At 45.6% G+C, this 27,203-nt stretch overlaps 1 protein-coding gene and 1 long non-coding RNA gene across 2 annotated transcripts; both read right to left on the bottom strand.

The window, feature by feature from the left end:
* Nucleotides 1-1,161: 1,161 nt before the first annotated feature.
* LOC130192281 (uncharacterized) lies at nucleotides 1,162-3,537 on the bottom strand. The gene is made up of 4 exons (XM_056412116.1): nucleotides 3,308-3,537; nucleotides 2,820-2,981; nucleotides 2,533-2,628; nucleotides 1,162-1,694 (listed from the first exon to the last, which is right to left on the bottom strand). The coding sequence occupies exons 1-4, from the start codon at nucleotides 3,473-3,475 to the stop codon at nucleotides 1,380-1,382; spliced, it is 741 nt and encodes a 246-aa protein (XP_056268091.1). The 5' UTR covers nucleotides 3,476-3,537; the 3' UTR covers nucleotides 1,162-1,379.
* A 6,604-nt stretch (nucleotides 3,538-10,141) lies between these two features.
* On the bottom strand, nucleotides 10,142-13,594 carry LOC130192288 (uncharacterized). The gene is made up of 2 exons (XR_008831363.1): nucleotides 13,294-13,594; nucleotides 10,142-10,615 (listed from the first exon to the last, which is right to left on the bottom strand). It is a non-coding gene; the product is annotated as an uncharacterized LOC130192288 (long non-coding RNA).
* Between the last annotated feature and the right edge of the window lie 13,609 nt (nucleotides 13,595-27,203).

Here is a 27,203-nt window from a genome sequence, read left to right as displayed (position 1 = left end):
CTGCTTCGAGACCTTCCTCAGCTGGGCCCCGAGGAGAGAGCGGTGCTGGACGCCAGCGTCTCCCTAGAGGAGCTGACCGCTGCTGGGGGTCAGGTGGCTGCTGATGGAGCTCCTGGAATGGACGGGGTGCCTGCAGATCTCTGTGAGCACTTCCGGAGGTGTTTGGGAGCCGACCTGTGGGAGGTGCTGCGGGGGCGTTCACGGACAGGCCCGCTGCCCACATGTCGGCATGCAGCACTGTTACCCAGTGGTGTATAAAGTACCCAAAAGTCATACTTGAGTAAAAGTAAAGATACTTGACTGGAAAATTACTCAAGTAAAAGTCACCTATGAGAATACTACTTGAGTAAAAGTATTAAAGTATCTGATATTTTTTGTACTTAAGTATCGAAAGTAATTTTCTGATATTAAATGTACTTAAGTACACTGTAAAACCTGATGAGTAAAGTCAACTCAAATAGTTCGAGGAAACCGATTGCCTTGAACCATTTAAGTTCAATAACTCAAATCCTTTTAGTGAAAATAATTGCTTAAATGGAGTATTCCTAACTCAAGTATTTATTGTTAGGTATACTTAAGTAAATAAGTGACTAGTACTAACTCCATTGTTTGTATTGAACTTAAAACATATTCATTATTTAAACTTATTTGTAACGTTTGTATGAACTCATTAAAATTATGTAAAAGCAAATATATGATTTATGTCCGTCTTACTTAAATAGCTTGTGTTACAACAACTCAAAATGGTATAGCAGCTACTCAATTCATTCAAGGAAACCGATTGCCTTGAACCTTTAAAGTTGCATTAACTCAATTCAAATACTCTGTTAGATGCAATGAATTTATTTGAACAAATATGATTCTTTGACCACAACATTACACATTATGCCATTATTACACATTATGAAATTACAAAAAATGAAATCATTACAAAAAATACAATCTTTACAAAAAATGAAATCACTGAACAAATATTCTTTGCTCACAACAAACTGAAAGGTTGAAACGTTTTTTTTAAACATATTATCATTTACTTATTATTTTCTCTCCATTCCCGTCTCCTCTCCCTCTCCATTTCCATCTCCCTCTCCTCTCCATTCCTGTCTCCTCTCCCTCTCCATTCCCCTCTCCTCTCCATTCCTGTCTCCTCTCCCTCTCCTCTCCATTCCTGTCTCCTCTCCCTCTCCATTCCCCTCTATTAACAAAATGTTGGGCTTGTTTAAGAACTATCTTAACTTAACTAACTATGCTACCTAATTAAACTAGGTGCGCTCTTTCATTTCCTCTGGAACAGGATGGGACATAACTAATCTCAGCAGCCAACAACAAGCAATTTTAAACCATGACTCCTGGAAGTATTGGTGCAGGACGTCCCCTGTTTACACCAGCTGATTTTTTAAGGCCTGCAACTTAGGTTTGAGCTGCTTTCTTGTATCGTCTAGATTTAATAGGACAACCTGAATAAACTCAAAAAAGCCACTCAGCTGCGTCGGATAGCTCAAATTGAGAGCATAAACCAAGCTGAACAACACCACCAGTGCATCAGTCCAAGATCTGAGAGTCATAACCACCTGACCCTCCAGGATGACTGAGACATGAAGAGGTTGAAAGGGAATCCCTGCAGCCGTGTCCTCTGCAGCCACCACGGCCAACAGCGCCACTGCCCCCTCCTGGAATACTTCGAATTCCTCCTCCTGAAAAAGAGAGTACACATGAGGTCCAGAACATGTGTGTACCAAACACATCAACTAAGATAGACTAATTAATAAGATATAAACCTTAGTTGGTACTCCTGGGAAACATGAAATTAGTGTTCTTCAAGTATTCACAGGTGTAGCATAAAACAGTTAACAATGGTATGGTAGAGGGAAGACACTTGATTGCAGAGGTGGGACAGTCATCAAGTCTAAAGGTGCGTTCACACCAAAAGCGAAACAATTTTTTCACGCGACTGAATCCAATGAAAAGTCAATGTACAGACGCTTGTGGCTGCGATAGACGCGATATTTTCCAGGGCGGCACGTTTGGGGCGACGCGTTTACAGCGGCACAATTTTCGCCCCGAGTTGAAATATTTCAACTTTGAGGCGGTCGTCTCGCAACTCGGGCCAATCAGCTCTTGTGTTCCGCTCTCGTAGCTGGAAGCGGAAGTCTTTCAGGCGTAACAGTAACTTCATCGGTGAAAGTGACCGCGCTGAGGTAGCCTACGGGTGATGTCATGAACCCAAACACGAGGGCATTAGTGTGTGGGATGTCCACGACAAATATAAAGCAGAACTAGTGGTTAGTTATTCTGGTGGATGAAGGAGATGATAACGGTCTTTACGGAGACGAGACACGGAGATAAGCCCCGCCCCTCGCGCAGCGTCTCGACGCTCATGGCTTGAACACGGCGAATGGTCGAGCGAGTAAACTCACGCGTTTTGGGCGACGCGAAAAATAGTTTCGCTTTTGGTGTGAACGCAGCTTAAGTCTCAAGTCTTTTCAGTCAAAACTCAAGTCAAGTCCAGGGCGAATGAGAGATTAACGTTACCTTGCAACTCTTGAAGATCACTGATGAGTCTTCTTTTAGGTACAGTGGCAGCCCTGCCAGTGCTGCTGTTCTCGTTGCACTGATGTCATTCTTGTCCTTTTACACAGAGAAAGGTTTTTAACCGAAATATTGAATATATGATTTTACAATTTTATTTCATTAATTTTATTTGATGCAACATTTAATGTATTTAATTGACCATATCATTTGATAGCCATTTCATCAATTTAGTCATTATTATTGTAGTTACTTCCAACCTTCAGTAAACATATTAATAGCACCCTTACCTGCTCCTCATATGCCATCAGCAGATCTGCCATCTTCACACCAAAAGCTCCAGTCTTCCTCTCTTTGTAGAGTTTGAGCAGCTGTGTAGTGTTTTTATCGAGCGCAGCGAAGAAGGAATATTGAAGGCTTTGATTTGTGATCCTATGGAATTCGCCATAGAGCTGTACCAAACACAAAAGCATAAAGAGACATCCCATAATGAGCCTAACATTTAAAAAATGTTGGACAACAGTTACAATTCCTAAGCATATCTGTAAAGGGCAAGCAGGTTGCAATGAAGCTGTTATTTTTCAAAGTTTCCCAGAGTAAGATTCGAAGTAATGTATTTTTTACATAAATCATGAGCTATTTCCCTGATTAAATTATCCTGAGGACAATGTCACAATACATTTTTTAAATCAAATCAAGCAATAATCAATGTTGGTTGTTTGTGTATAAAACATGTCACCTTAGTTTTTTGTGTAGTGTCCCATTATGTTTTACTTACTTGAGCTTCAGAGAAGAGGGCAGGCCATCTGTCTTTCAATTCTGCGATGGGAGGAGCCAACGTCACAATCTCTTCACGGCGGAGTGGAAAGGTGCGCTGCATGTGCTGATGGATGAGAACCATGTCTCTGTCAGCTGGCATCTTCTTGAATTCCTCCAGGATCTCCATCCTTCTGGTCTCCAGTGTGTCCTTGTTCTCACCACAGGGATAGTTAGGGAGGAACTCGATTTCCCCTCTTCCGGGCAGCACGGTGGCTCAGTGGTTAGCACTGTCGCCTCACAGCAAGAAGGCCCTGGGTTCGAATCCCGGTCATCCCGGTCGTTCCAGGTCATTTCTGTGTGGAGTTTGCATGTTCTCCTCGTGTCTGCGTGCGGGTACTCCGGTTTCCCCCACCATCATAAAGACATGCACCGCAGCCTCACCCCGGTTCGTATGGATGTGAATGAATGTTGGTGGTGGTCGGAGGGGCCGTAGGCGCTGATTGGCAGCCATGCTTCCGTCAGTCTGCCCCAGGGCAGCTGTGGCTACTGATGTAGCTTACCACCACCGGGATGACTGTGTGTGTGTATGACTACTGGACTCTGGACTGTAAAGCGACTTCGAGTGTCTTGAGAAGCGCTATATAAAATAAATGATTATTATTATTATTAATGCTGGCCCGGGATGGTGTCCCCTCCGGGTTGCTGCGGCTGCGCTTTCCTGCATTCACGGCCACATCTTTTATGCCAGCTCTGCTCAACTTAGTCCTGTAGTTGCCCATCTTGAAGCGAAGGCTGTTCTTCCATGCTTCACATCCTGTTTGGGAACCTCTCTCTGTCAGGCAGGGGTGTTTATTCACAAGGGCATCTGCAGCCTTGCCTATTTGTTTGCTACTCGGATATGCCTTATGTCTATACATTTCCGCAGCCATCACATCCAGTACGTTATGTTTTTGATCCCTGGTTAACCTCAACATTTTGTCTTCCTTCTCAAACGCACAGTTGCCCTCTCTTAATGCAAACTCCACCTCGTATGAGAATGTCGGAACAACAAAAACTTCAGGCCATCTACAGAGGCGCTCAGGTGACTGAATATCTGATAACAACACTGTGTCATCTGTGCTGGCTGAACTCAGATCCAATTCAGTTACTTTCACTAACTTCACAGTTGCAATAGATGGCAGGTCCTCTATATTGACTAAATTGCATAAGGCATTATCAAATTCAGGGTCTTGGAATTGCAGGCGAATGTCATAGTTCAGGTTGAGCTTATTTTTCAGCTCCAATATGAGGGCATTCACAGTCTCAGGGCGAGAGTGCAAGTTAAGCTTTTCAGCATTAACTTCATCCAGAATAACCCTTAGCTTGAGACCATCAGGCTTTGCCATTTATACAACTATGTAGGGAAGCCTGTAACAACAAACAAAAAAGTTACTGCAAAGGTTAGTGTATGTTTCAGCAGCTACTGTGCCTGCACAGCAACATTAACATCTGGTGCCCCCATATTATTAAATCAGTGTAAGATAGTACCCACTAACTGTAATTGTATTGCTTTGTCCAGGTACTCTAGCTGTGCATGCAGATATGACAGGCTGCTGCTGACTGCTGGATGTCGAGCTCCTCGTTTAATCTGAAACCGGAATGAAATGTTTAGGTGTGAGGATAAGTTTACTTGACACTTTGTAGGCCAACAACGGCGTTTGGTCAGTCAGCTGATACAGAGGTTTGACTGTATGGCCCTTTCTTTCGTTAACGACCAGCTCATATGAGCGCAAATGCTCAACATACCAAGAATCAAAGGCTTTCAGTACAAAAAAGATATCACTGCCAATCAGTAAGATGTTTTTGATCTCCTTAAACTCAGGCAAGGCTGCACATACCCCAGTGCATACAAACATGCCAGCCACAAAATCCATACCATCAATGGTTACCCGTTTTATAGTATATACACTATTGCTGTCTGTGATGCTCAAAATGAGTGCATGGGTATCTGTCGGCAAAGACTGTACAAAGAGAGATTCCACTTTTGAAGTCTGGACTGGTGGCTTTAAAAATCTTGGTGATGACATGTAGAATGCCATCATCTTTTGGTGTCTCTCTGCCATAGTTTTATGAACATTTTTAAAGTTCTGTGCGTGGCGAACAATTTTCTTGAAAACTTTGTGTTTTCCCTCGAACCTCATTGTCCAAAGATGCACCAAAGGTCCGAAACACTTTGAGGTGAGGGTAGTGCTCGATGAAATGATGCTTCGGCCGTAACTGTAAGTTAGGGAAGACCTCCTGAAGAAGCTGCCTGTGATCTGCAATCTTGCAGGCCATGTACTGAATAGTATCGTCTGTGAAAGTATGACACACAGCAAGCTCGACTATGTCTTTTAACTCCATTATGACCTCCCAAAATCTGTCTCCTTCTGGAACTCTTGAACCAATAAGAACAGGCAGCAGTCTTAGCAGAGCATGGTTCTCATGCCCATTTCCCCCTATTGTTCCTCGATTGGCAAATGTTAGTGGAATTGGGTGGGGGTGGTCAACCTTGTCAAAATGTTGGTAGGGAAAAGACAATATTTCTTTATTTAGAGCCTCCAAAGACAAATATTTCTTTTTCATCATGCCTTTTAAACACAGGGCCAGCTCAACAGGAACCACACCTTCAAACAGGTCATGCAGTATGTCAGGTGGAAATCCTGTGATCGGGTGGAAATATGACAGATGATCAGAGAGGGCACAACTTTTTTTAACATCGTAATCATTTTCACAACCACCATTTTGTATTTCTTGAACAAGCCGATCATGTTGATTTTTGGTTCTCATCTCACAACTACCAGTGGTTGCATCTGATACCTGCATGTCTTCCTTGGAAGTGAGGCAAAACCGACAACAGTATGAACCTCTAAAACTCTCCTTGAAACCAGCTAGCCCATGTGCACCAAGGTTATCGGCAGCAACACAGTGTACTGTACCTTTGAGACACTGACCAAGTGTCTCGATATAGACACCTTGCTCTTCAAGGGTCTTTAGGTCGTTTAAGAGTGGCGCTAACACTTTTGCATATCCAAAAGTCCGTATATCAGCTGTATTGCACAATAGGGCAAGTTGTATACAGTGTAGTGCTGAGCGATACTTCAGTGGCAGGCTAGCCAATGTCCAATAAACTGCACATGTTTTGTAGATTTTCCTTGAGGTTCCAAGAGGGTTTACAACTTCGAAATCGTCAATATAAAGAATGACCGGTAATTTGAGTCCCTCACTGGAGAGAAGTGGATTTTCTTGACAGTAAGAGCCATCTCGAAATGAAGAATACTGACCAGGCTGTTGTGTGGTAGCTTCTTGGACTTTCTCCAATACATCTGCTTTTTTCAGCAACTCTTGCAGAGATGAGAGTATGGGCACATACATACATGTATGCTGCAAAGACTCAATAAGGTACTCCACAGGCTTAACAAGTGGAAACTTGTTTTCATAATATGACTTCCTCCTCTTAGCAGTTGACAATGGAGCATCAGATGTAATTGATTTGTGCAAAACGTTACTCTCTGAGACTGCTTGGACAATATCACTTACAACTGTGGCAGTTAAAGGGCAGTTATGTTTTTTCAGTACTTTCATAACAGCTTCTTCGACAAGAGGTTTTGATAGTGCAAACAACTCATCAACATGCTCAATGATTTCCTGTGTTGCCCTCTCTGATACATGGAGAATAGTTTGCAGTTTCAAAAAGAAGGCTGCCAAATTATGTTCCAATTGGTCAGCTAAACCGTCAGTGCTGCTACCAGCCACTGGGTTGGAATAGATATTGTCTTCATCTGAAAGAGCTGCATCTTGGACAAGTTCAATATCCTGGGAATCGTTTGATTCATTTGGCACTACAACAGACACATTGTAATCAGAGTTATTCTGATGTTCTCTGCATTTGTGAGAATTATATGTCGAGTACACATTTGATTTAAACCTGCAGTCCCTGAATGGACATGGAACAGTTTGCTTCATTTTTAAATGTCCCCTTAGATGAAGAAACATTTCCCTCTCAACAAATGGCTGCTTGAAATCACACAGAGGGCAATGAAATGCCAAATTGTCTGCCACACCATGTGATTCACTGCCTGCTACCCTTCTCTCAGTAACATTAGGTCTGTGTACTCTTGACATGTGTATCTTGAGTGAATTAAAACTGCTAAAATTGCACATGCAGTTGTAATACAAACATGGTAAGGGAGAAACAGTAGAATACTGTCCATGTTGGAGTCTGTAATGTCTCAGTAAGCAGACTTTGATGGGACTAGAAAAAGCACATATCTTACATTTCCACATGACTTTGGTCCATGAGCTCAGCCACACCTGAAATGAAAATAATGTGTTCAATTCATTAAAGTTAGGCTTAACCCTTGTGTTGCCTTAGGGTCATTTTGACCCGAATCAATATTACACCCTCCCCCCGCCTTAGGATTAATTTGACCCCATTCAATGTTTAATGTCGGTGTTCTTTCGATAGTCAACAAACAAACATAAAGTGCCTCACACTTAAACTTGGAAAACAATATTAATTCTAATAATTTTCTGGAGGTTTTAATTGCTGGCGTCAAATTGAACCCAAAGGGTAAAATATGTTAGTAAATATAAAGGTAACAGGAGGGTGAAACATTGAATCGGGTCAAAATGACCCAAAGGCGGGGGGAGGGTGTAATATTGATTCGGGTCAAAATGACCCTAAGGCAACACAAGGGTTAAAAGAAAGAAAAAAGTGTAGCTAAAATAAGGCAGTAACATTCTTTTGATATAGTTGTGTATTAGCTGTATAAGCAACTAATATATTGAATGGCTTAAATTAAATCAATCGTTTGATATCATTTTCATATTAAAAATCTAAATCCCATTGTCCTTACGGCGCATCTGGTGGAAATTGCATGTGAATGAAACACACGGAATTATCTCCCCACGTGGAGCCCAGCACAATCATGCTAACGTTAACAATGTTAAGCGTATTCAGTTACGTTAATTTAAGATAACTCAAAAAAAATCATGTGCAGACGTCAAAAACCCTAACGGGTGAAAAGAGACTTGTTTCGTAGGCAAACTAAACGTTAAGAGAAAGGGCACGCTTTCCTCACAGTAATGTCGACGTTAACGTTAGCTTTCAAATATCTTGCTAGCAAGCTAATAAAAGAGAGAACATCATTACTTACTGGTATAAGGACAGCAAAAACCACGGAAAGTTTCTTTCTTCTCTTTCTTAAATTTCTCTCTTCACTTTCTTGAATTTCTCTCTTTACTTTCTTAACTGAGCTGTTGAGCTGAGCTTGGGTCAACGTGCCGTGTATCGTTACACCTTGCTAGTTCGACTTCACACAAACAACAGCATGTGAGTGCGCTGCAGTGTTGCCAGATCCGTGGTTTTCCCGCGGAATCAGGCTACTTTTGAAGTGTTGCCGCGGGTTGAATTTTTTGTCCGCTGGTTCGGGTAAACTGACTCCAGATCAGCACGTACACACATGGACATGGACTTTAAAAGCAGTGTATATGGTTTGGCACGGGCATATTTTGAGTTCTGATATTGGGTTGGTTTTATTGGCCATTGGGCTGGTTTTGTCACACAGACCTGGCAACCCTGGTGCGCTGCGTCGATGTTAAATAGATCGCTTGTCTAGATCAGGGATTCCCAAAGTGTGGTGCGCGCACCCCTGTGCGCGAGCTGTCTCTAGGGGTTGCGCGAGAGGAACAATGTAATGGTGGTCTAATGGTGTAATAATTAATATTAAACATTCTCAGGGCTCTCAAGTGTCACGCATTGAGCGTGAGACTCACGCATTTCAGTCTTAACTCCCGCCACACATCGTATTTCTCACGCTGAAAAAACTCTCGGCTATTTAATGTTTGAATGCAGGGGTGCTCAATACGTCGATCGTGGTCGCCGCAGAGCTCCCCCCCCCCCCCAAAGAAAAAGAAAAAGTCACTCGCAAGGCGTGGGGGATTGGGGGTGCGTGAACCCGGTCGGGATGTAGAAGGGGGTGCGTGGCCTAAAAAGTTTGGGAACCGCTGTCTAGATCCCCAAAACGCAGAGTATGGAGTCATTCATCCTGATTTTGCAACCCTGTATCACAAAAATGTAGGGTTGTAAACTGCGTTAATGTTAGAAAGTTGGCTGACTGACGCCTCTCAAATCACATCAACCATTATGGCTTGTTACAATAACGATGTTATCGGATAGTACAGTGTCTATTTCTCGGTAACTTTTGAAAAATCTAACCGAGAAAACGCCAACAATTTACATTTACATACAGAAAAGACAGACCCACTGTCTTACGACCTCTCTCCCCTTAGCATCGATGCAGACTTGAAGCTGCCTATTAGCCACACATCTGCGCCGGCTCCCTCGGCAACTGGAAATTGTGAACAAAGATGGCGGACCAAACTCCGCTGACAGCCGTGTTTTGAATGTAAATGTACATTTTCCGGCGTTTTCTTGCTTAGATTTGTCAAAAGTTACCGAGAAATAGACACTGTACTATCCGATAACATCGTTATTGTAACCAGTAATAATGGTTGATATGATTTGCGAGCCGAACACGTTTTCAGACACAGCCACTGTATGTAATGTCAATTTAGATCAAATGAGTTAATACAACACATTGGAATTGATACACATAACTTGAAAGTCTACCAGAAGTTGATCAAACTCCAAATGACTGAGTCATTATGGCTGCAGTTCAATTATGAGTTCATGTTAGTGTATCACTCAAGTAGCTACAACTTTTTATGCCATTTAAGTTGGGGTAGCTTACTTCTTTTATTAAGATGAGCTGGTAGGTTTTACAGTGTATTGAAAGTAAAAGTAAATGCTGTTAATAAAAAAAACAAAGGGTAAGAATTTTGAAGTTTATTTGTTTTGGCCGCCATGAACAAGGAGTATGAGCTAGGATGAATTTAGCAATGAAATTACTAAAATATAAAAACATGATTAACACAGAAAAAAGCAGCACCAAAAGTAACAACCAGAATCATCACTTGAAACTGAACTAATTCTTGTTCATCTTCAAAAGAAGTTGATTTTCAAATTGGCCAGATGTCAGTCTCGCTCTTCTGGGGCTGAAGACGGCCACAGGCCCTGGTGCAGGTAGAGTGTGTCTAGCTTCACAGACAGCCTGCACACAGTTGGGAAGCATTTCAGCAAGTCAACGTGATCTGCTGAACAGGTCAAGTCTCCATCCAGCTGTTTGTTGCTGTCATGCGCTTGAGATGACGAACAAGAAGTCCTCTTCATCAGATGAACTGGACCTGGTGGCATCACGTAGCTGCAGGGAGGGTTCTTCCATGTGCTGCTTGATGTAGTCCATTCCTGAAATAAAGTTAGGGTGAAAATATAAATGATAGAATGAATAACACTTCCTAACATGTCATGACCCCAACCAAAAGTTTTGTACAAAATAGTTTGTTTTAATTTGAGGTTTATACATTTAGTTTCATGCACTGTCCGTGCATCCATAATTGATTTGTGAATATGCACTTGTATCTCTGTAATTAAACACAACAAGACAGTCCCAAATCAATATCGTCGCCATTCCTGGACCGTCACTGTCACGACTCAAAAAGCAGGACCCAAAAGCACGACTCCAAAGTTCAGGGGTATTGTTGGAGTTGGACAGCGACACACCACCTGGACGACACTCACTGGAAGAAAGACAGCGGTAGACTCTTACGTTACATTCATTAGCGTTTTATTGGGGACTCTTTTGTGTTCCAGGAAAAATCCTCGACTGCGGTAGCTGTGTGTTTACTGGGGTATTTTCCTCGTAATGCTTCGTAGAGTGCTTCTTGGAATCTATTCTGACTTATGTTATGCGGGTGTTTCTCTGTAACCCCTATCTTATCCCAAATTGTTTGTGCGGCCGCTGTACCCACACATCCTGCCAAAAAGCGGCGAAAGTCGCCTAGAGCCAAATCTGTTCCAGTAGTGGTCACCTTAAGTGCTGCGATCCACTCGTCGGCCCCGTTTATCAGGGGGGGTAATGTCGCCAGTACCGCTGTTGTGTCTACGGGTGAGTATGGAACATAATCCATGACCCCAGCGGCATGCACCAATGGGAGTTGTGTGACAGGTGAAAGGTCAGAAAAAATGGGGTCCCTCCATACAGGTGCGCCCTGTGAGCGTCTTCTTTCATACTGGTGACCTGATCTGGTTCTGAGGGGGGAGGTGTCAGTGGGAGGGGAGAGTTCAAGTCTGCCGCACACATTGCAGCTGATGGCATTATCTAGTGGTGAGTCACCTGCTCCAGAGCGGTCATCCTGCTCTTCTGGCTCACTGTCTCCCTCCGCTGAACTAGTTTCGTCACTGTTGTTTACGTCACTATCTGGTTTCTGCTGACTGTCTATCTTTTCTCTGGTTTTTAGGTGTGGGTATAAGCTGTTGTCCTGCTGCTGAGCTTTCTCTACCCTGTCGTCTCTCATTGATTTTATTTTATGTTCCAGTTCCTCGAGGGCCCATTGTTTGACCTGCTCCTCTTCTTCAGCCTCTGTTATTTCTACTTTAGCCTTTCTACGGGTTGAAGTCATACACACACACTTTTTTATCTTGTTATATCTGTCTTTTGCATCTTCTACATCTTTGTCTATGCTTTTCCTCATGTTTTCTCTTTCTTCCTCATTGGGGAGAGAATTGTTTGGTCTTAACCATCCCCTTTGTATCCAACTTTGTTCTACTCTTTTGTATACCTTGCTTACTTCCGCCCAATTTAGGCCTGCTCTGTCGTTTACTCGTTCTTTCAACCAATCTCGCACTGTTACCTCAACTTTGGGTGGGCTCGTCATTATGTGTTGTTGTTGTGTTCTTTTATTTTTATCTGGGTGTCTACAAATGTCCGTTTTCTGTTAGTATTGTCAAAATACGTATTTATTAAAAACTATGTTTCAGAAAGGAAAATGATGGTCACACACTCTATCAATTAATAGTTATCTTCAAAAAGAATTCTTCAGTCACTGTTCTGGCTTTTTTCCGCTCTCTGTGCTGAATTAAACTGAATTAAACTGAATTAAACTGAATTGAATTGAATTGTGCTCTGCTCTGAGACGGACGCGCGCAGCGAAGTGGGTAGGGGAGGGGCTGCTCTCTTCTGCGCAGAAGCACACAACTGGTCTCTCCCTCGCAGTGTTTACGTTTCTGCTCTTGTATTTTTTCAGTGTTAAGTGGAGTTACCTCTTTGTTTCTCAGTATCCTCCTCAATCTCAAACTCGTAACTGCTCTTACACATATTACATAATTGCCATACAATGTGTTCTTTACTCGGCAACGTGCCTTTCAGAACAATAAATCCTCATTTATCACTCGTGCAATTCAACAGATCAGAGCTTGCGTTGACACCGTTAGGTTTCGACTTTGCTCTGTTGATTCCACTTTGACAACATTTATTCAGCACCGGTATTCAACATTCATTCACAGTTTATGCATTACACATGTGTTTAATTTCTATGCAGCCCACACTTCGTCGGGTCGTCTTCCAGCCTTGTGGCCGGCCTCAGTAAATTTGAGGATTCCCTATGCGGCCCACACTTCTGGGTCGTCTTCCAGCCTTGTGGCCGGCCTCAGTAAATTTGAGGACTCACTATGCGGCCCACACTTCTGGGTCGTCTTCCAGCTTTAACCGCTGGCCTCCTGTTGAGGACTCCTATTGCGGGTTCTGTTCATCGAACTCGGCTTCCAGCTTAATCAAACTGGCCTCCTGTTGAGGACTCCTAATGCGGGTTCTGTTCATCGAACTTGGCTTCCAGCTTAATCAAACTGGCCTCCTGTTGAGGACTCCTAATGCGGGTTCTGTTTGAACTCGGCTTCCAGCTTAATCAAACTGGCCTCCTATTGGGGACTTTTTATGCCAGGTTGTATCGTGATTTCCCTTTTTACGCTTTATCTTATCATTTAAATTAATTCAAAAATGTGGCAGTTCCAATACTCACATCCAATACTCCTGATCAAATTTAGAGTGTTCAATTTGACTGATTTGAAATAAACAGGTTCAATCTTACCTTATTTGGACACCGCGCGGTTTGATCAGTTTCTCGGAGCGGGTCTTAGATCAAGTGGTCCGTCAGGGATCTTCAGGTGCTGTCCTCCTCAGGTCTCTGGACCGGTTTTCACAACCATCGCTCTGCTACCATTTGTTGGAGTTGGACAGCGACACACCACCTGGACGACACTCACTGGAAGAAAGACAGCGGTAGACTCTTACGTTACATTCATTAGCGTTTTATTCAGAAATCAGGATACAAGTAGACATCATGCATGGACCCCCCTCCGGCTGGTACCTAGAGTATTCAGACCAGAGAGAGGCGCCATAACAGAGGGCGCGACGGTTTAAATAGCCATCAAGGCCAGTTCTGATTGGCCCAGCGAAGAGATAAGGGGGTGGGGTTTTCTCATTGGCTCTTGTTCCTCTGCTTCTGCCGTTGTCGCTCCTTCATTGGTTCTTCTCGTCTGCCAATGAGTGCATATGTTGTGAAAAAGAGTGTGGGAAGAAAGATGGAATTCACATGTAGCTTCCTTTGTCTGAGCTGGGGAGTTTCCTAAGATAATCTTATCTCTTCCGAGGTGGGATGCGCTGGAGGTCATTTGTCAAAAGGGGCCCTTCACGTGTGTGTGTGTGTGGTCGGAGAAAGGCCATGTGTGTGTGTGTGTGTGTGTGTGTGTGTGTGTCAGAGAGGGGTCAGTGAGTGGCCTCGAGTGTTTAAAAGGAGAATAAATGGCCCCATCTGGACCCTTTCTTATCTATCTTCCCGGTGAGGTAAGGACTGTGATTGCTCTTTCTAAACTATGAATACAATGAGCTCTCTCTCTAGTCATCTTCTTGGATGAGTGCAGTGCAGAAGGGGGGTTGCATCAAAATTCCTTAGGTGTCACTGTTATCTTTCTTTAGATCAGCTCAGGCGCCAGAGCGCCCTGCCGAAGTATTCAACTCTCATTCAGTGTTTTTCATCTTACACATAATATTTATGCAAACAATACTAGGCTGTGCTAAGCTAAAATATATATTCTTTACAGTATCAAAAAGGGTTTAAAAGAAAAACAGAAAATCAAAGCTATGCTGGAAAAAGACTTTGAACAAAGTACAAAACAAAATCACAAATATGTAGGAAAAGCAAACCAGGACAAAAAACTACACTATAAACAACGATCATGACGAGACAAGAAACAAGACGATCTGACACAAGACACAGGTAGACACAGGCTTAAATACATGAGGAAATGGGGAACAGGTGGACACAATCAGGGGTGGAGCAGACAATCACACTAACGAGGAAACACCAGTGCAGGAAATAAAGTTTCTGAAATGAGAAGACAGTTACTACAAAATAAAAGCAGACATGGAAAACAGGACTTAAACCTAAAACTGAACACAATCGACGAGACATGACAGTCACTCTTATAATATTAATACAAATAATACTAATAATAATGCTGTAATGATTAGCATTATATTATAGCCAAGCCGACTCAAATCAACAAATTCTCACAACTGTCAACACTTCTTCAGCTCATTAACTCGCTAGCGATCTGTCTGCTGCACTAACGCTAATTGTCTCTTTAATTGATGATAGCTAGCGAACATTAGCCTAACATACAACATGCGTTGGACAACCAGACACCTGTCTCCCCCCCCCCTCCTGCCAAAGATATATCTTACTCCAATCCTGAGGGCAACACTGCTAGATATCTTAACAGGTTTATGATAATTATGATAACTAAACATTAACGTTGCGGCTCATGGGATTAATCTTAATTTACCTCAATGTGTTTCCTGAGGTTGGTGAGTTTTTGAAGGCCATATCTCCGTAGCCTTCGGTAGTCATAAGAGGCACTTCATCCGGTAGGAAGAAACTTTCACTCCGACAAAAGAAAAGAGTTCGCCCAAATATGGCCTCGGACGTTGATCTTGGTCACCGTGGTTGTTCGAGTAGCCGGCGCTTCCATTGCTGCTTCCACATGAAATGAGTCATATCTGTAGCCGCTCGCTCGCTAGCATCCTGGGCATCAATGGGAATAGAAAACACGCGGCAAGGACCACTGATCCCCAACCTGCTTGTTCGTGCTGCGTTCAGGTGCGCTGCGGTGTGTTCCACCACAGTCCCCGATGTTTGTCTAATGATAATTTGTTTCCGTAGTAACGAGTAACGATACTGTTTCAGGGGAAATGCAGGGCTCTCAAGTTTTGAAAACAGGCAAGCGTGAGATTTTCATCAGCACCCGATACAGCTGACCGTTGCGCGCGCCGGCATCGAGCCGAAAAGAGTTGTGGGGGGGGGGAGGGGGGTGCTAGTGACTATTTCTTTGCTCCATCCCAATGCGCGCATACCGGCGTCGGAGCTCTGCAGCGGAACAATCGATCGGCGTATTGAGCACCCCTGCATTCAAGCATTAAATAGCCGAGAGGTTTTTTCAGCGTGAGGAATTCGATGTGTGGCGGGAGTGCGTGAGATAAGACCGAAATGCGTGAGTCTCACGCTCAATGCGTGAGACTTGAGAGCTCTGGAAATGTATCGGAGTAAAAGTACAAGTTTTCATTGCAAAATGTAGTGAAGTAAAAGTAAAAGTAAACAGAAATATAAGTAGTAAAATAAAGTACAGATACCCAAAAAAACGACTTAAGTAAAGTAATTAAGTATTTCTACTTCGTTACTATACACCACTGCTGTTACCCAAACAAGGGGACTTAAAACACTGGAGAGCGGTGGCGTTGGTCTGCACAGACTATCCACTTCTATCCAAGCTGCTCGTCAACCGTCTGAAGAAGCTTCTAGAGACTATAATCCACAGAGACAGATCCATCATGGACAACTTGTTTCTCATGAGAGATTTATTAAATGTTTGTAAACTGTATGATATTGATGTAAATGAAGAAAAGGCCTGTTAGTGCCATTTTCCATATCGTAATTGTAATTTAGATACTATATTATTTAGATTCATATTTAGATTTTGTTCGTTATAGTGATTGCATAATTGTATGTTATAGTTTGCATTGTTTAGAATAATCAGAGGTGAGTTGTGACGTATTGAGCTCGCGCATTGATGTATCAACGGGCGGCATTGTTTCACGGTTGCACCAGGATTCAGTAAAAGGAACGGAGCGAACTCACTGTTTTCTACCGTTGTTGAAACACATTACATACGTAGACTCGTTCTTTCCGTCTAAGAGTGGTTAAACAAATGGATTTGTCAAGAAACATCTACTGATGACACTAAGGGAGTTTTAGCCGCTAGATTAAGTAGAAAACAGTCGCCGAGGGCGAGAGAAGATCATCGTGCTGCCGACGAAGGAAGCTAACCAGCTAAAGGGTAGTTAGCGCCGGTGACAAGGCGGTGCTACGGACGAAGGGAGCTAGCGAGCTGCGGCGGTTACAACGCCGTGCTGCTGACGAAGGAAGCTAACCAGCTACAGGATTAGCTAGCACCGTTTACAACGCCGTGCAGCAGACCGGATATGCGGTCGACTTCTACGATGATGGATGAGTACACAAAGAACAACATTGAATGAACAAATAAGATGTGCTACTAGACATTGGCCACACAGGACATTTGAAAAAAGTGCTATTGCTAGCTAGTCATATTTGTCAAGAAGAAGCTCGAGTCTTATTCTGGAAATAAAGACAGCCCTGGAATCTTTTCTGGAAAGCATTCACATGTTTTGAGGTTAAAGGACTGTCAATCTGGATTTCAGAAGTTTGCAAGAGCTTGCTATAATAAGAGACTTGTCTAACAATAATAGCCAATTGAAATGTCTGATTCGAATGAAACCAGGATGGAAGGCAATGTCGAGCTAGACATTAAAAGAAAGATCAAGTTGACCACAAAGGCCCTAGAAAAGAAACTTGATGAACAGATGAAGATCAGGAAACGTGCATTAGCACGTCTTGCCTCCAAAGCGGAGGAAATAGAAATTCCCATGAAAAATGATTCCAATGCTCTCCTAGTGGAAAAGGATCATCTCAGTGATTACTCCAAATTTCTGAATAGGTTTACTGAAGTGAACAATGCAGTTAGTGAACTGTTATCTGACGATGAAAGGGAAGCTGACCAGCGGAATTGGAGTGAGCCAAACCTCATAAAGTATGAGAACTTTTTGACCAGTTTGGAGCATTGGATAATAAAAGCAAGACGGCACTCCGATGCCGAACAGGCCGCTACTGAAAATGCGACCCCAAACACTGGAGCGACGACACAGCAGGGTGAGTCTGCCACTGAAGATGTGGATCCAGACGACAGTGCATCTGCTGTACAAGAACGTCATAGTTCAGTCATCGCACGAAGTGGATGCAGCAGACACTCAAAGTCATCCAAAGCATCATCTCACGCTTCGTCACTGCGTAGAAACGAGGAAGCTAACCGTGCAGCCCTACTCGCACGCGCAGCCGCACTTAAGAAGAAACAGGCATTGCAGTTGGAAGAGGCTCAAATGGAAGCACAGCTGAAAGCCAAGCAGATTCAGTTGAAGGCTCAAATGGAGGAGCTAGATGTTGAGACTGCTATCGCAGAGTCCACAGCAAAGCTACAAGTTATGGAAGAGTATGATAACATGGACGACGATGGGATGAATTCCTACCTCGTCAAGAACATGCCTACAGCAGCGACCATCGAACATTATGCTCCAGATGTCAGACCAAAATTGACTAGCAGTCTTCGAGTTAGCCAACACAACAGTGCTTTTCACTGTCCACCTAGACACAAGTCTCATGTGCAAGTAAAGGATGAAAACAACACAAGTACAAATTCCAATGGAAGGCAGGTTGAACTTAGCGAAATGATATTGAACCAGAAGGATATCATAGATACGTTAGTCACACAACAAAGACTAGCTAACTTACCTCAACGAGAAGTCCCTGTATTCAGTGGCGATCCTTTCGAGTTCCTGCCATTCCTGAAGGCTTTTGAGCACATCATCCACAGTCGTACAGACAACGATGAAGACTGCTTGTACTACCTAGAGCAATTCACCAGCAGTGAGCCAAAGGAACTTGTGAGAAGTTGCCAACACATGAGCGCACAACAAGGCTACAATGAAGCAAGACGGCTCTTGACCATCACTATGGCAATGAGTATAAGATAGCTGTAGCCTATGTTGACAAGGCTCTCAAATGGCCTCAAGTCAAGCCAGAAGATGCAAAGTCACTTCACAGCTTCTCCATCTTTCTCACCGGATGTAACAATGTCATGAAGGACATGGAATATCTCGAGGAGATGAACAGCCCGAGCAACCTGCGGATCGTCCTCTCAAAGTTGCCTTTCAGACTTCGTGAAAGATGGAGAGTCATAGCTTTCGACATACAAGAAAGGGAAGGAAGAAGAGCAAAGTTCTTTGATCTCACGACGTACATCAACAGACAAGCTAGGATAGCTTCAGACCCACTGTTCGGTGATGTCAACGAGTACTCCGAAGCGAAAGAAAAAGGCAGGTCAAGCTTTAAATCTGCCCAGGGAGGCGGACCGAAAAGAACTACTGGCTGTGCTACGAGTGTCAAGCCAGACGAAGGGGGTGACTCAGAACCAAGAATGAACAAGCAGACAAGCAACGCGTTTCAGGAGCCATGCCTGTACTGCAACAACAGACACACCCTGAGCGCATGTTACAAAATAAGAAGTCTGCCAAACAAAGAAAGAATTGAGTTCATTAAAGGTAAAGGACTTTGTTTCGGGTGTCTGACCCAAGGGCACATGGCAAGAGACTGTAAAAAGAGAGCCACTTGTGAAATCTGCAGCAAGAAACACCCAAGCCTGCTTCACAGCAAAAGGGACGAGAACACTGACCAAGAGTACAGCAAGCCTGAGAAAGGTCAAAGCTCTACCAGCGGACACTCAGCTCCACAAGAAGACGCGTCAGTCAAGAGGGAAGTCACGGCAGTCACCGGGGCCGGAGGTAACGACTGTGTCCTGTCTATCGTGGCCGTGCGCATCAAATCCAAGAGGAGCAACACGACAATAGAGACGTATGCGTTCATGGACTCAGGTAGTTCCGCAACGTTTTGCTCCGAAAGGCTGATGAGACAGCTCGGCGTCCATAGTAAGAAGACTCAAGTGCTACTCCGTACTATGGGCCAGGAGAAGCCTGTGTCCTGCTACGTGCTCTCAGATATGGAAGTGTGCGGTCTGACAGAGAACAAGTACATAAGCCTGCCAGTCGTCTACACCCACACAGACATACCTGTAACGAAGGACAATGTTCCCGTTGAGAAGGACATGGAAAGATGGCCGTATCTGCGTAAAGAAGTACGGTTACCACAGATCGACGCAGATGTTGAGATACTGATTGGAATGAACGCTCACTCTGCGATGGAGCTGTGGAAGATAATCCACAGCCAAGGTGACGGGCCTTATGCAGTAAAGACGACTCTCGGGTGGGTCGTTAATGGCCCTCTCAAGAAACGTGACGATCACCACAAGTCAAGTCACTGCAGTCAAAGGGCTTCAGTCAACAGAATCTCAGTCAGTGGCGTGGACAGCATGCTTTTGCAGCAATACAACCACGACTTTCCGGAGCAAGCCTGCGAAGAGAAGTCAGAAATGTCACGAGAAGACGTTCAGTTCATGAAGTCTGTGACTGAGACAATCAAGAAAGTCAATGGGCACTACAGCATTGGGATGCCTCTCAGAAATACATATGTGGTGATGCCAAACAACAGATGTGTTGCCGAGCAACGGGCATCAAACCTGAAAAGGAAACTCGCTAAGAACTCCAGCTTCCACGATGACTACAAGACCTGCTGAATAAAGGCTACGCAGTGAAAGTTCCTGAAGACGAGCGCAATCAGAACGACGGCAGAGTGTGGTACGTTCCACATCACGCCGTGATCCATCCACAAAAGGGAAAGCTGCGGGTTGTTTTCGATTGTGCCGCTTTGTTTCAGGGGAAGTCACTGAACGAGGAACTGTTACAGGGTCCGGACCTCACTAATGGTCTGGTTGGAGTCTTGACAAGGTTTCGACACGAACACGTCGCACTCATCACCGACATTGAAGCGATGTATCATCAAGTAAGAGTTCGTGATGAGGACTCTTGATATTCTACGATTCCTTTGGTGGCCACAGGGGGATCTGAGCCAGCCTCCGCGTGAGTACAAGATGGTGGTCCACTTGTTCGGGGCCAAGTCAAGCCCGAGCTGCGCCAACTATGCCTTACGACGGACCGCAGAGGATAGAAAAGACAGGTCATCACCTGAAGCAGTAACTACAGTCTTAGAACACTTCTACGTCGACGACTGCCTGGTCTCGACGTCCAACGAGAAGAAGGCCACTGCCTTGGCCAAGGACCTCATTGCACTGTGTGAGAGTGGAGGATTCCGCTTGACTAAGTGGTCAAGCAACAGCCGCGAAGTGCTGTCATCACTTCCCGAACAAGAAAGAGCAAAGGAGATCAAGAATCTAGACCTGGACAAGGATGAACTACCTATGGAAAGGGCCCTTGAAGTGGACTGGTGCATATAATCAGATTCCTTCAAATTCCAGATCCATTTTGAAGAACATGCCCATCACCAGACGGGGTATTCTCTCGGTCGTAAGCTCAATATACGACCCCCTTGGATTCCTGTCGCCGTTCATTCTTCTTGCGAAGACCATCGTCCAGGGTCTCTGTCGAATGAAACTTACCTGGGATGAAGAAATTCCAGATGACATGGCAAACAGATGGCTCGCCTGGCTGTCCGATTTGAGCCAGTTCACCAGCTTTTCTGTCAGGAGGTGCATCAAGCCAGAGGGATTTGGTCCAGTGATGTCAGCACAGCTGCACCATTTCTCCGACGCTAGCGAGACGGGCTACGGCGTCGTCACGTACCTCCGCACCGAGAACAGCCACGGTCGAGTCCACTGCTCATTTCTTTTCGGGAAATCCAGAGTGACGCCGCTTAAAGCTGTCACAATCCCACGCCTCGAGCTCACCGCGGCTACCAATGCGGTGAAAATGGATAAGCTCATGAAGGAAGAGCTTCGGATGGACCTCAAAGAGTCTGTGCTATGGACAGATAGCACCACCGTCCTCCGATACATCGACAACGACAAAGCTCATTTCAAAACATTCGTAGCAAATAGAGTATCGACAATCAGAGAGAACACAAGGCCAGCACAGTGGAAGTATGTCAACACGGCTTCTAACCCAGCTGACTACGCATCAAGAGGAATGAAGGCAGAGCACTTCATGAAGTGTCAGAGCTGGATTGAAGGTCCCGACTTCCTAAACAAGAGTGAGTCTCACTGGCCTGTCCTATCAGAGTTCTCAAGAGTGATAAGTGAAGAAGATGCTGAAGTGAAGCGTATGATCAGCGTGAACATCATCAAGACTGTAGATTCAAGCACAGACCCTCTCTTCAAGCTGATTCATCATTACTCCGACTGGCACAGACTGAAGAAGGCTGTCGCCTGGATGTTGAGGCTGAAGGAACTGCTTCAAAGTCTGTGCGAAACAAGGAAGAAGTTTGGGTCTCAAGCCCAGTCTTCAGAAAGCCAAGACGCAAGAATTAAGACAGTTGAAAACCACATGCAGAAATGGAAATCTACCCTGAAAGGAACCCATTTGACTGTCAAGGACGTCAGAAGGTCAGAAACTGCGATCATTCAGTTCCACCAAAGTCAAACCTTTCATGAGGAGCTTCACGCTCTGCAAGAAAGGTAAAAAGATCAGGAGAAGCAGTTCTCTCCTGAAGCTGGATCCCTTCCTTCAAGATGGGGTTCTCCGGGTTGGTGGAAGATTGCACCAGGCGGCCTTGCCAGAACACACAAAGCATCCAACTATCCTGGCCAAAGATCACCACATCACGACCCTGGTCATCAGGAACGCTCATAAGGAAATCGGACATGGAGGGAGAAACCATACCCTTGCTCGGCTGAGACAAAGGGTCTGGATATGCAAAGGAAATGCAGCGGTGAGAAATGTGCTTTCAAAGTGTGTGATATGCCGCAAGAGTCAAGCTGCCCTGAGTGAACAGAAGATGGCGAATCTACCGCCTGATAGTCTATTGCTTGACCATCCACCATTTACTAACGTCGGTGTAGACTATTTCGGCCCTTTCGAAGCAAAGCGTGGACGCGTGCAAGTAAAACATTATGGAGTCCTGTTTACTTGCCTTACAGTCAGAGCAGTCCACATAGAAATCGCACACTCTCTCGACACCGACTCATGTATAAACGCATTGAGACGTTTCATAGCCAGAAGAGGACAAGTCAAGATTATGAGATCCGATAATGGAATGAACCTGGTAGCTACAGAACACGAGATCCGCCGGGCGATGAAAGAATGGAACCAGTCCCAGATCTCTGAGACTCTACTGGAAAAAGGAGTCACTTGGATCTTCAACCCGCCTGCTGGGTCACACCACAGTGGTGTCTGGGAGCGACAGATAAGAACAGTCCGGAAGATACTCACCAACCTTCTGAAGCTACGGTCACTCGACGACGAATGTCTGCAAACTGTGATGTGTGAAGTTGAAGCAGTGATCAATAGCAGACCCCTAACCAAGTCATCTGATGACGTGGACGACCTTGAGCCACTAACGCCGAATCATCTTCTCCTTCTCAAGGGAAAACCAGCACTCCCTCCAGGTGTGTTTCAGAAGGAGGATCTATACACCAGACGATGATGGAGGCAAGTGCAGTATATCTCCGACATCTTCTGGAAGCGCTGGTCGAGAGAATACTTGCCCCTCCTACAAGAAAGGCAGAAGTGGCTGGAGAAGAAGAGGAATGTGAAAGAGGGAGACGTTGTGCTCATCGTGGACCAGAGGGCTCCAAGAGGGTCCTGGTTGATGGGAAAAGTGGAAAAGACAATCCCCGACGCCAAAGGGTTCGTCCGTCGGGTCCTTGTCAAAACGAAGACCAACACCATAGAGTGTCATGGTGAGTCCGGGTTGTCGCAGCAAGAGAGGACCCAAATGCCGACATTACTGCACAACTATATTTATTTTCACAAATCACAGACCAGACCAGAACAGGACAGGACGACAAACATGCGGACCAAACAGTACGAAGCCACACTGGGAATGAGACGAACAGGGTTTACATACAGGCAAGGTGAGAGGATTGGACAACGGGGAACGAGACACAGGTGGACACAATGAGGGCGGGACCAGCAATCACACAGAAGTAAACAATCAGGACCAGGGCAGACAATCACAGGGAGACAGACGACACAAGGACTTCAAAACACAAACTCCAGATCATGACAGTACCCCCCCCCTCAAGGGACGAATTCCAGACGGCCAAGTGTTCCACAAGGGTGGGTGGAGGGGAGCCGGAGGAGGGTCCAAGGCTGCAGAAGCAGTCCGGGGGGCGGGCCGCAGGACAATAACCAGGCTGAGGGGCGCGCTCTGGAGGGCGGGCCGGAGGACAGGAGCGGGGAGCTAGGGGACCGAGCTCAGGAAAGGAAGTCACAGGGGTACCGGGGTCTGGGGATGGGGGCCCTGTGGGACCAGGCGACGAGACATGGGGAACCGGGGCTGGACGGGACGGTTCACGGGGAACCGGGGATGGACGGGACAGGAGGCGGGGAACTGCGACTGACCGGGACGGAGGCGGGATGGGGAGAACCGGGGCCGGGCGGGACGGAGGCGGAACACCGGGGACTGGAACATCGGGGCTGGAGCCGGCGGCAGAACACCGGGGACTGGAACTGGAACATCGGGGACTGGAACATCGGGGACTGGAACCGGAACATGCGACGGCGGAACACCGGGGACAGGAGCCGGTGACGGAACACCGGGGACTGGAACCAGAACATCGTGGACTGGAACCGGTGATGGAACACCGGGGACTGGAACATCGGGGGCTGGAGCCGGCGGCGGAACACCGGGGACTGGAACCGGTGACGGAAACCCAGGGACTGGAGCCGGCGGCGGAACACCGGGGACTGGAGCCGGAACACCGGGGACTGGAACTGGAACATCGGGGACTGGAACATCGGGGACTGGAACCGGAACATGCGACGGCGGAACACCGGGGACAGGAGCCGGTGACGGAACACCGGGGACTGGAACCAGAACATCGTGGACTGGAACCGGTGATGGAACACCGGGGACTGGAACATCGGGGGCTGGAGGCGGCGGCGGAACACCGGGGACAGGAGCCGGTGACGGAAGACCGGGGACTGGAACCAGAACATCGTGGACTGGAGCCGGAACACCGGGGACTGGAACCAGAACATCGTGGACTGGAGCCGGAACATCGGGGGCTGGAACCGGCGTCATTGACTCCAGGGCCCGGAGGGACTCCCACATCTCCTCCAGAAGAACATGAGCGTCAGCTGGCCAGGCAGGAACCGTGCAGCGGAAACTGAAGGCTGGGTCCATTATTGGTGGCTTCGTTCTGTCATGGTGAGTCCGGGTTGTCGCAGCAAGAGAGGACCCAAATGCCGACATTACTGCACAACTATATTTATTTTCACAAATCACAGACCAGACCAGAACAGGACGACAAACATGCGGACCAAACTGTACGAAGCCACACTGGGAATGAGACGAACAGGGTTTACATACAGGCAAGGTGAGAGGATTGGACAACGGGGAACGAGACACAGGTGGACACAATGAGGGCGGGACCAGCAATCACACAGAAGGAAACAATCAGGACCAGGGCAGACAATCACAGGGAGACAGACGACACAAGGACTTCAAAACAACACAAACTGCAGATCATGACATAGAGAGACCCATAACTAAGTTGTGTCTCCTGCTCGAGATGGAAGAATCCCATGGACAATAAAGGACATTGTTATTTAGGACATTATTACTTCTACAGTCGTCATTTTTGCAGGCCTCATCTAGACTAGTCTAGGTTGTTTATGTTAGCTTAGGCCTTAGTGAAAGAGTAGAGAAAGGGTTTAGAATATAGAAATTGATTTAGTTTAGTTAGGTAATTGTCATCCCCATGATGAGCAATTAGGGGCCAGAATGTTAGTGCCATTTTCCATATCGTAATTGTAATTTAGATACTATATTATTTAGATTCATATTTAGATTTTGTTCGTTATAGTGATTGCATAATTGTATGTTATAGTTTGCATTGTTTAGAATAATCAGAGGTGAGTTGTGACGTATTGAGCTCGCGCATTGATGTATCAACGGGCGGACTTGTTTCACGGTTGCACCAGGATTCAGTAAAAGGAACGGAGCGAACTCACTGTTTTCTGCCGTTGTTGAAACACATTACACACGTAGACTCGTTCTTTCCGTCTAAGAGTGGTTAAACAAATGGATTTGTTAAGAAACATCTACTGATGACACTAAGGGAGTTTTAGCCGCTACAAGGCCTTTAATCGTGTTGATCAGGGTTTTCTATTTTTCCACTTTAAGGGCTTTTGGTTTTGGTGAAGGGTTTGTGTCACTTTGGGGTTTGATGTCCAGGGAGCTTCCTGCCTGGTGGTGGTGGTGGGGGCACTGAGCTGTCCAGTCCAGAGAGGTATCAGACAGGGATCAGACAACACTGAAGTGTTTGTGAATGTTTAGGCGCTAAAGGACGTATTGTTTAGTCAGAGGAGACGCTCTGTTTCTGAACTTATGACTTGTTTTCTTTACTAATGTTTTCTTGGTTTTGTTTGTTTGTATTTGCATGATTTAGTTTTGTAATAACAATGTAACTGAAACCTGAATGAAAAATAAAGACACCTAGACAATATCTCTCTCTCTCTCTCTCTCTACATGTACACATTTCCTGAGAGACAATTCAATCTTTTCATATCTGAAATAGAAGAGGAATACAATACATGTTAGGATGCAAATCTGCTGATGCCTCAGGTGCCAGTGACAGTCTCAATCAAGAGGTTTCCCTACTGCTTTAATGAGACTGCAGGTGAGTCCAATTGGTTCTTCAATTAAGAGCTTTAAGATCGTTTTTTTCACAGATAATATTGGCATATTTTGATACAGATCAAAAGTTAATCAGCAAGATCAATCATCTCTCTCTGAGAGCTACCTGCAGATCTCTGTTCTATCTATTCCTCGGTTATAACAGCTGACAGGGTAACGTCACATGCTGTATATATCCTGTGTGATATCTCAGTGACTATCACCACTCAGACAGCTTTTCGTGAAGGTATTTATCATCTTACTTCAGTCACACATTTCCCTCTGGATGTCTGTCACAGTACCACTCGGTTTATGCTGCATTGTCTTGACACAGTTATTATTTAAATTGACCTTAAAGATCTCCATTTCGTTCTCTTTATTGTCACCTAAGGCGGTAAGCATTAATTGAGATCTAAACTGTGTTGGGAATTCCCGAGAGAACATATTCTCATTCCCAACTTGTCAATTACAGCAGCGTGGTCAGTTACCTTCCCTCTAACATCAGTTTTGGACGTGTCAGAAACGTCATGTTAGTTACCGCTCCTTTCATAATAAACTACTTTAGGTTTAGTTATGGAACCAAAGTAAATGATTAGGCTTGTGAACAGATTGTGGTAAAAGAGTCTTGGTGCTGGTGGGGGAAACCCACAGGTAATGGCCCGGAAGCTGTTAAAGTGGAGCCCAACATGGGGTCCCCTGGAACCCAGCGCCTGGAAGGGATGGAGCCAGACCAGGCAGAGGAGCTGATGAGCAGCTTGGGGCAGATGCTGGCCCGAATAGAGGAGATGCGGCGGGCACAGGCGGAGGAGAACCGCCTGTTCCTCGAGACCCTCCAAAACCCGCCGGCGCTGCGGCCAACTCTCGTTCGCCAGGAGCCGTCAGAGCTGCCGACCTCCGAGCCCCAGGACCCGTCGGAGCTGCCGACCCCCGAGGTCCAGGAACCGTCGGCGCTGCCGAACCCCGAGGTCCAGGACCCGTCGGCGCTGCCGAACCCCGAGCCCCAGGACCCGTCGGAGCTGCCGAACCCCGAGCCCCAGGACCCGTCGGAGCTGCCGACCCCGGATCCCCGGCCCCCGTCAGCGGCGCCAGCTACCCCTGCTCCGTCTCCATCCCGGCCGGTTCCA

Source organism: Pseudoliparis swirei, chromosome 4, assembly GCF_029220125.1.
Source record: "Pseudoliparis swirei isolate HS2019 ecotype Mariana Trench chromosome 4, NWPU_hadal_v1, whole genome shotgun sequence".
NCBI classification, from domain to species: domain Eukaryota; kingdom Metazoa; phylum Chordata; class Actinopteri; order Perciformes; family Liparidae; genus Pseudoliparis; species Pseudoliparis swirei.
Note: the sequence above shows the minus strand (reverse complement) of the source record. Positions and strands in the feature narration are given on the sequence as shown.